General features: G+C 35.8%; 3 protein-coding genes across 4 annotated transcripts in view; 1 reads left to right on the top strand and 2 right to left on the bottom strand.

The window, feature by feature from the left end:
- LOC111409160 overlaps nucleotides 1–4,181 on the bottom strand; it is a 6,274-nt gene extending 2,093 nt beyond the window's left edge. The window contains exons 1-3 of one of the 2 annotated variants that reach the window (XM_023039132.1): nucleotides 3,874–4,181; nucleotides 2,086–2,209; nucleotides 991–1,968 (exon numbers count right to left, since the gene is read on the bottom strand). In XM_023039132.1, coding sequence (XP_022894900.1) covers nucleotides 991–1,878 — 888 coding nt within the window. In that variant the 5' untranslated portion in view covers nucleotides 1,879–1,968; nucleotides 2,086–2,209; nucleotides 3,874–4,181. Of the gene's footprint in view, nucleotides 1–990; nucleotides 2,210–3,852 lie in introns of both variants that reach the window. The other variant, XM_023039133.1, reaches the window with a different exon arrangement.
- Nucleotides 4,182–4,663: 482 nt separating this feature from the next.
- Nucleotides 4,664–6,546, top strand: LOC111409159 (protein disulfide-isomerase-like). The gene is made up of 6 exons (XM_023039131.1): nucleotides 4,664–4,794; nucleotides 4,891–5,010; nucleotides 5,201–5,318; nucleotides 5,657–5,769; nucleotides 6,118–6,355; nucleotides 6,451–6,546. The coding sequence occupies exons 2-5, from the start codon at nucleotides 5,008–5,010 to the stop codon at nucleotides 6,349–6,351; spliced, it is 468 nt and encodes a 155-aa protein (XP_022894899.1). The 5' UTR covers nucleotides 4,664–4,794; nucleotides 4,891–5,007; the 3' UTR covers nucleotides 6,352–6,355; nucleotides 6,451–6,546.
- A 113-nt stretch (nucleotides 6,547–6,659) lies between these two features.
- Nucleotides 6,660–8,025, bottom strand: LOC111409158 (protein DOG1-like 3). The gene has a single exon (XM_023039130.1). The coding sequence runs from the start codon at nucleotides 8,008–8,010 to the stop codon at nucleotides 7,129–7,131; it is 882 nt and encodes a 293-aa protein (XP_022894898.1). The 5' UTR covers nucleotides 8,011–8,025; the 3' UTR covers nucleotides 6,660–7,128.
- Between the last annotated feature and the right edge of the window lie 1,638 nt (nucleotides 8,026–9,663).

Genomic DNA, 9,663 nt, shown 5'->3' with positions numbered 1-9,663 from the left:
TCCCCCCCCCCCCCTCCCCACCGGGGCTTCACCTTTATATTTCATCTTCTCTTTAGAAATATTAGATTCAGAATTCTTTCATAGTCCCACATAATGATGTTGCATCAAATATATATATATATATATATATATATTGCATGCATGCAATACTAAGAACAGGAAACGATGGCCTTTCTTTATATTTACTTTTTATCTTTTCTCAGTGCATCAATGCTATTCCAGTGCCACCAAAAGGTACTAAAATCCTAGATACAGCTCCTTAAACAAATAGTAATGGTGGAACAGAACAATGGCCTAGTAGAGCCTACTATCTCTGAATTCATACTAAATTAAGCGGCCAATTCAACTCTTCAATTTCAAATAGCAGGCAACAGTTACTGACAGTGGCTTATTATTGTCAGCTATCCCACAAGGCGCTCGACACTATAATAGCATGTGGTCTGTGCCTATATAAATGGAAATGCAGATTATCAATTAGCTGTTAATCCTAATCACTTTTACATATTTGATATATTCACCTTGCTAAATATTTATTTGACTAAAATAGTTACTTGGTACATTAGTACTATGTTCAAAATATCTTATGGCAGTTTTCACCTAGGTGATATACCATTGTTATTAAGCTTTTCACCGACTCTAGAGATCTCTATCCTATACTTCACATAAGCAAACGTTCGCGTATGAACTCCAAAAATATTCAGATTCATAGATGCATAGTTGTACTTACACAGTGTGGAATTTAAATAGAGAATTTAGAGTCAGCAAGCAATCTTTCCCCTTCTTAAAATTGTAAGATATATACACATTCTAGTATTCTGCTCATGTTTTATCAGAGAAAACTCAACCATCAATCATTTAGTGACCTCAAGTGAAAAATAAAAAAAATAAAAAATAAAAAATAAATGTCAAATTAAGGAACAACATGAAAATGAGGTAAGGTAATAACAAAAGTTCATAAATGCATGTCGAAGAAGAAGCAACTCCAAATACCTTTCCAACATAAGGGGCAATAAGCCATGCAAGAGTAACAGTCAGAAGGCCTGTAGCAAGCAAGATCCCAGTGCCTTCTACAGCCCATTTGGTTGCAGTATTTTCTGCAGCGGCACCTTCTTCCATGACCATATTAGTAGAAGGTGGTTCACTAACCACCTGGGACACAGTGGAAGAGTTGCTGTGAGGATTAAACCACAATGAAATTTCACTTAGCCTTTGTCTTCGAATTGCAGCAACAGCAACGGGATCTACACCAAAATTTGTTGCCAGTGGTGCAGGATTAGGCTCCCCATTCACAATCCTTTCCCTTGAAACTTCATACTCCTTCAAAGCACTCAAGACTTTTTTAAAGTCTGCAGATCTTATGTTTTTTGCCACAGAACCACAAATTTCACAGACGGTTGATCCATGGTTGATAAACCACTTCAGTGCACAAGCATAATGTGCTAGAGCAAGGTCGCTTTTGCAAGCACACCCTAGCTCAACTAGCCTGTCTTGGTTGTGATCATAACCCAATTCTACATCAGTACTGCAAACAAAAACATCGCCATCCGGGCTAATAAATTCAACAAAGGTAGAACCTTTTTCATCGTTTCTGTAACCAGAATCATTTGGCACATTTTTCAACAGGACTTTGGCATTAGTATTGACCTCAAAGTTGCTATTATTTACATCACAAGATGGTGGAGAAATACCCAAAAATCCCAGTGCAGCATCGCACCCTCCATCGGATTCAACGCATTGACATACTCGACAGGTTGCCAAACCCGCCTCCTTGTCTACAATATGATGTGAGGCAGTGTAAGATATTGACTCTTCGTTCTCAATAGGTAAACAACCTTCCTTGTGGCCTTCATCAGTTTGATGTGAAGTTTTCTTATCCATCACACTGGAACTTGTGCATTTATAACATGCAGTTTGTCCGTGCCAATACCAGTACAGTGTTTCAAACAATTATGAGAATGGAGAAAATTCCTAATCACAAATATCGAGATGGAAAGCATCAATATATAGTCCGATCTAAGTGTTGAAAGTGGTAAAGGAATTATGAAATATGTATTATGTGGAACAATAGGGGATCTGTAAGATAACTGTAAAGAAGGAAACTGGCTGTTGAGGTCTATTAGGAGTGACAAACAGTACTGAGACTTGATTACTTCTAAACTTCTCCTTAATGCTATGTTGGCTGACGACCAGATGCTCTCTTACTGCATGGCTGTAAAAGGAGGAAAAAAAATAATAAGAAATATAGAGGCTGAGTCCTTTTCTTGAACCAAGCATATATGCAACGCGTAATACTATCTACCACTTGTCATCCTTTAAAGTCACATATACCAGATAAAATCAGAGAGTATCTATTCCCATCCTCCCACCACCATTCCACCTAAAGGGGAAAAAAAGATTAAAAAATTTAAAAAAAAGAAAAAAAGAAAAAAAAGAAACACAAAATGCAAGGAGGGAGCTGCATTTCAAATTCTTATACAACTATTGCAGTAAATACTGTAAAAACTTAAAATAATGGGATACAAAGTTTAAAACTAGTGAATACATCTATATGCTTAGTTCACAAAATTAATAAACAATACAACATCTACAAAAGATTATAAATTCTACTAGAAGATGATGAATCAATTCTACTGCATTCTTCTAAGTTCTAACCATCTATCGTCATTCCATTACAAAAAACATAAATCAGCAGATGGAGCGGGTGTCATGATTCATGTCATTTTCTCTAAATTCAAGAAAATCTGTTGATTTACAAGGTTTTGGGTCTGTAAATTAGGGTTAGAAGTGTCCAGATGGAAGTCTATGTTGATAACTGTGGCTTCTTATATATGCAAGCTTGCCATTTTAAATCAATATAAATTGACAGTTGCTTCCTCACACATTCTATTTGGCACAAGAAACCTATCAGTTTATACTAGCTTCAAGCACAACAGATACTTAACAGCTACCCTGCTCTCCATCTGAAGAAGCTCAAAACCCAACGTCAATGAAGAATGCGTAATTGTGTGTCCTGATATCAAATACTTCATTGCAGGCTCTACTAACTTCCACAAACCGAATATGCTCATGTTGTGCATTCATTGTGGAGGTATATGCCTCAAAGCCTGAAAGGAGATTTTTCCCTCCACCTCATCCTTGCGCAGTCTCAAATATTGCCTTTAGAGAAACCAGCCCATAAGAGCATTATAAACTCAATTCATTTCCAGCATTTTTGATAAATTGCTCATTCTATCAACAGAGAAGTGGTATATGCAGAAAAACTGAATAAACGATGTTTGTTGGTAAACCTGTAGACTTTATTGGGAATAAGTCTTATCAAAATTATATGATCCTAATATTTCACACAAAATCTTATAATCACAATGCAGTTTAGAAATGATTGGATTGGATTCAATGATTCCAGAACAGTTTCTGAAGCCGCCGAACTAAAACTACATGTGGCAACTCTTGAAAAACACGATCAACCACAAAAAGTTCCGTCTCCAATGATCGCAGTTGGTTATCAGATATCTGATATAAACAATTTATTTCCGAAAAATCCCCACAACTGATGAAAAATGAAACAAACCCATCATAGAAAAAATGTAGCAAAATGCCAGAATTATCAGGAATTAATTATAGAGAACATCAACCAAAAAATCAATCAAAGCACATACAGCAAAAAATACAAACTTTGGCACCTAGAACAATAAATTTTGCAGAGCAAACACGAAATTAAAAGCATTACAGCATATGTTTTCAAAACAGAAAATTTAACATTTTCAAAACCCTTATATTGAACCCACCGCTAAAATTAATTGAATCAAAATCATATACATAAAACGAAAGAAATAAAAATTCGAAGAAACGAACCACGGAAAATTCAGTACATACAGTAAATAGTGTGAAATGCGTAACACAGAGAGATCTAACGCTTGCTGCTCTTTAACTTCCTTCAAATTTTGGGCACCCTTCACTGTAGGTATACTTTAATTTGTTTCGAGACCTATAATGCTTTAACTTTTTGTACAGAATCTCTCCTTTTACTCTCTGTCTCTCTCAACAGTGTTTTGGGTATCATCAATCTCAGCTTTTTGTGGGTAATCGGTGATGAGTGCTGACATGGAAGCATGTGTTTCTTTTTCTTTTTCTACCATTTTAGTCGGCAAGGCTCATTTCCCAGACCAACTAAGCCCCCGCCTCATGTGTACATTGTGTAGTGCTCTAAAGCGCGCACATTTGGTTCTTATATATTTTAATTCGTTTTGAATTTTATATATTTAATTCGTTTAGAAAACACCTTTCATAGGGGGTGTATGTATAATAATGTGATCAATCTATTTCGTTCCAAAGTGTGAATGATTTTTGTATTAAAAATTGTGTCAAAATTGGCATATCAAATCTCAATCCATTTTCATAACTTAAAAAAAAAAAAAAAAAAGAAGCAAATTGAGCCCAACGGATATCAAATTAACCTAAATACTCAAGCCCATGAATAATATTGTTCACGAAATATTTTTTTCTATTTAAAATTACCGCAAGTATACGGTCGTTAACAAGTAATAAAGTGGTTCAGTTAAGTCTGAATGTTGTCCCACAGAAATTGATTGGTTTAATTTTACATATTGTAGCCTTCACAAAAAGCATGGCCTGTTTTAACAAGTGATTCAATGTGTACAGGCCATGCTTTTTGTGAACTTCAGCAAAGAGCTTGATTCTTTCCAGCAAATTTATAAGGATGTTGCTGTGCTCTACAAAAAGAAGAGTATAAGTTTTCTGCTGGGGGATCTTGAAGCCAGTGAAGGTGCCTTCCAGGTTCTCACTTTCTCCATGATCTTTATTCATTTGATTTCTATTTTTGTACAGAACGATAATATTTGACTCATAAATGTTCATGAATCTCGGTGGCAGTACTTTGGGCTTACAGTTGATCAGGCACCTCTTCTTATTACAGAGACAACGTATGGTCAGAAATATCTCAAGGCAAACATAGAACCTGATCAGATTGTACCATGGCTAAAAGATTAAATGGTAATACTTCTAGTTCTTGTTATAAACAGCGAGTCAAAAACTTTTTGGAACTTATACTGTCAACTTCTTGCCTATATTGGAAGGAGCTGTGTGTATTTTTCTCGTCTCAGTTAACTTTTGTGTATGTAATTGTGTGCCTGTCTTAAAATCAGCATAATTTGAATTTTTGGTTTTCTTTGAATGGTTACAGGATGGCCAAGTAAAGCCATTCCTAAGATCAGAGCCGATTCCCGAAGTTAACAACGAACCTGTCAAGGTGGTAGTGACTGACAGCCTTCAGGACATGGTTTTTAACTATGGAAATAATGGTTTGTACGAGAAATAAATTAATATTTCTTAGCTCATAGTTTTAGTTTATGTTTTCCTTAGTTTATATGTTCTCTGAACTCCTGATTTGATCTATACTAATCCAACTATTAATATTTACCCTTTCTTGTATTCTTATTTATGATTCCATCCAAAGCTTAATGTTTGCCCAAGACTAGGATATGTACAAATTATCTTTACTTTATGTACCAAATTTGTCTTGCCAATATGGGCAATATCGGTTCTAAAAATTGAATCCCCCTTTTTAAAGGCTTTCTTACAGGTATATCCGTAGACTAAGGTCTGAATTTAGGTTAATTCCATCATTATCATGTTGCAGTTATGCTAGAATTCTTTGCACCTTGGTGTGGACATTGCAAGCAGTTGGCTCCAATTTTGGAAGAAGTTGCCATCTCATTTGAAAATGATGCTGATGTTTTGATTGCGAAACTGGTAAAATTCTAGCTTGTTTCTTGATATAGGACTCTATTGGAGTGCCATGTGACATTACATTAGTTCAATTCAGGATCTCGGATTCATGGATGATACTATAACTTTTCAACGATATCTTGAGAGAAATGGTGGTGCATAGCATTTACTGTTTGATTGAGATCCTACAGATCAATAGATATAGCGTTGTTGTCTTTCTGATCTCATCCTAAACTACATTTGGAGACACTTTTTTATTTATTATTATTTTTTTTCATGTTTTTGGTTATGTTGCTGTGTTCATTTCTAATCATTGTCTTTTTAAGAAAATATATCTCCATATTCAACTAAATCTCTGGTACCAAGTTTCAGGATGCAACAGTAAACGATGTCCCAGTTGACACATTTGATGTTCAAGGATACCCTACTTTGTACTTCAGATCTGCTAGTGGTAACTTGTTGTCTTATGAAGGGGATAGAACAAAGAATGACATCATAGACTTTATTCAGAAGAATCGGGATAAGCCTGCCCAAGCTGACTTGGCCAAACCAGAATCTGAAAAGTCGGAAGCAGTAAAAGAAGATCCCGCTAAGGATGAACTATGATGAGGTCAACTTACTTTTTATTTTGACAATACCCTTTCACATTCTTACTGTTCCCTATTGTTCACATCATTCTTTCTCCGTCTTTCTCTTTGCGTGCAGGCTTTGCTTGAATGCTTCCCATGGGAACTCCGATGAGCTTTCTACATGGTGTAGCAAATTTAAGTTTTGTAAGCAAGTTTTTGTCTGTATGTTTGTGTATTTCGCATTTTGTTTTCAAAATAAAGGGGGCGCTTCCTAGTTCTTCTTGTAGCATTAGGCTTCGGATTTTGTCTAGCTATCTCAATAGAACAGAACAAGTTACAATCAAATTTCAGATATCTCTTCGTGGTATTGCAACCAATGACCAAAACATGCTTTTATTTCTAGCTTACTGAGTGCGTAGTACAAATGGGATATGAAACGTATTAAGTGGGTTACCCATGGTAATTCACTGGCTACAAAACCATCGAGTAGCTTTCTTTGTTATAATCTTTTGCAGGGTATTTCTGTCTGGCACTGCAGTTCCCTAAAATGTGTTTGCATAGATTCCAATGATATCACAGCCCACAAATTCTAAACTAAAATACTTCATCTTATTGAAATAGTGCCAACATGTCCCGTTTGCCACACAAATTCTGCACGATTTTAAATTTTGAAAAAAAAAAAAAAATCTAGAAGGGGTTAAATTATTATAGCTTGCTGACAAGAGATAGGAACCTGATACCAAAGAAAATTTCCTTTCTTTCTTAATAGAATCCAGTAGACCAGTACAATCTAGCTTCTTTACCAGTCAGGACTTTATTGCTCGTGCCCATTTTGACCAGCTGGGGGGTGCCTGGCGTCCCTTTTCTTACTCCATTCGTGAACCCTCAAGTGTAATTCTGCAGCAGCAATCAAGAAATGGACACACTGTAGTGGAGTCAAAATGTTGAGAATTTCTTCGAGAGTTTTCATCCTGAGTTCATCTGCCATTTGCAAGACTTCCACCAAGCCTTGCTCCTTGGGTGCCAGGGTTGTGTCGACTTGTCCCTCGTCTATCTCACCCCCTTCCCGACTGACATCTCCTCCTCTCTTTAACTCGGACACAGCATGGGACATCTCGACCATGGACGAGTCTGTAATCGTCTCCTGATGCTTTGCCTGCTTCTCACTAATCTCTCTCTCTTCCCTTATGGTTTTCCTCTGTAATTCGTCCGCCTGGCTGAGTTGACTTGGTGAAATATCTCCCAAGTCACCTGTACTGACACCTCGTATCAACTCAGAAATTTGAGCCTCGAATTGTTGGCCCGACTTTGAGTACAACAAATGAAACGCCATACTTGGCCTCCAACCTCCAATCCAGAGGAAAGCATCCTCAAGAGAGGTTGTCCAGGATGGATTGAACATGGCTAACACATTGTGTTTCGCCCACCTCTCTTTCGCCTTGTAGTAGTGCTCGTAGTGCTGCACAACACGGTGGATTAGAGGAAGCAAAACGCTCTTATCAAATTCTTCCTTGGTAATGGTTCGACCATTATTCTCAAGCTGGTCGCGCTCTTTAGAGGCGGAGACAAGTTCTTCAAGATACTGGCTTTGCTCAACAAGCCAGCACTCGAAGAATTTGTGGAAAGTCTCGCGCTCTTCCGCCCCATTACTGAGGACTTGTGCCATATATGTAGCACTGTTAGGTAACACAGACATGGGGGATTCACTATTATATACCAAATGATCAATTCTTTGGCAGATACAGACACCCTGCAAAACCACAGCCAAATACCAGCTTTTGTTGGATGGTATACTCAAGTGCACTAGCTACACTCATCTATATTATATGATGGGAATTAAGTTCTAGGGGGGTATGATGTGAATGAATTATCCAGTTTCTGGAGCAGGGTTCATTGTACCAGGTAAGATGAACTGGAAATCTGGGGAACCACCCGGTTTCAGGTTCTGAGTTTTGCACATTACATAGCTGTTGACAGTTTTTTCATTAATTTTAAGTTAAAAAATTAATTTTAATCATACATTTTAGCTAAAAAATAAAAATTAGATTAAAATTTAAATTAAAGTCAACTTTTAATTTTAATCATACATTTTATGAATTCCGCAAAATATATAGTTAAAATTAATAACTGAATTTGACTTAAAATTAAAATTAAAAGCTGCCTTCTTTGTTTTCTTTTGAAAAGAAGACTGCAATCTCATGCCCCTAATCCATTGGTTATACAATATAAATTAAATGCTGACACATTCATTGCTATTTGGCCATTATACGACAAAAGCCATGTTACATATTTTGGAACTACCAAGACACACAATTTTGTTACATGCACCCCACCCCATCCCACCCCACCCTATAAATTACATGCACAATATACAGCAACTGCACTTGACGAGTCTTAGCCGGTACATGTTAAATTGATGCAAAGCTCTGATCATCAAGTTGAAATATTCATTTGGTTATATGTCTCAATAGTTCGATTTATATAATATTATGATTTCAATTCTACCACTCTTCTAACTTAATTGATTTATTATGTAAAAACATGACGCTGATGAGATGTTGAAAACAATCGTTAATATTTTCTTTTAGATATTGAAAATATCCTTTTCGATCATTTTCTTTTAGAAGAATTTTCGAAGAAAAGTATTTCTGATCAACTTAAATAAAAACTCTTCCAGTCATATAAAATACTTTAAAAAAATTATTTTAAAGTATTCTTCTAGCGTTAGAAGTAATTTTCAACATTTCAAAAACTCTGCTGAACGGACTTTTAATCAATTTCATTGCATTTATTATTGTTGGTATCTGAGACAATTCTCAATCTTGTCAATATGACGTCAAACTAATTTCTTGTGATGCTATTGTGGGTTAAGTGCTACAATGACGAGATAGCATAGCTGTGACAACGAAAAAATTAGTTAACACAAAGATTCAATTTGCAAAAACCTCTAAATGATTCACACTAGATTTATAAAGGCACGAAGGAAGAGAAGAGAGAGAATAACTTGTGAGACCTTTGGTGCAGTATGTTGGAATTTTTTTTATCGGAAATTGGTTGTGATCAATTCTAAATGATTATTTAAGTGGAATTCGTTATTTGGTGAATGAGAAATTAAGTCAAATGTAAACCGCTTAAATATTGAAAATTATTGGAAAAATCGTATAGAATATTGTGGAATATTCTAGAAATATATGGAGGAAAAATGTGGCTTTTCGTATGAAAGATCATGACTTTTGGTATGGGTATAATTAATGTCCAATAATTATGAATTTCAAGAGTTGTGTCTCTTGGTATAGTTTTGTCTTTTGACATACCTTTCCAACTACTATATATATAGACCCCATGTGTT

This window comes from Olea europaea, chromosome 14 (genome assembly GCF_002742605.1).
Source record: "Olea europaea var. sylvestris chromosome 14, O_europaea_v1, whole genome shotgun sequence".
Taxonomy (NCBI): Eukaryota; Viridiplantae; Streptophyta; class Magnoliopsida; order Lamiales; family Oleaceae; genus Olea; species Olea europaea.
The sequence above is the reverse complement of the archived record's forward strand: the minus strand, read 5'-3'. Positions and strand labels throughout refer to the sequence as shown.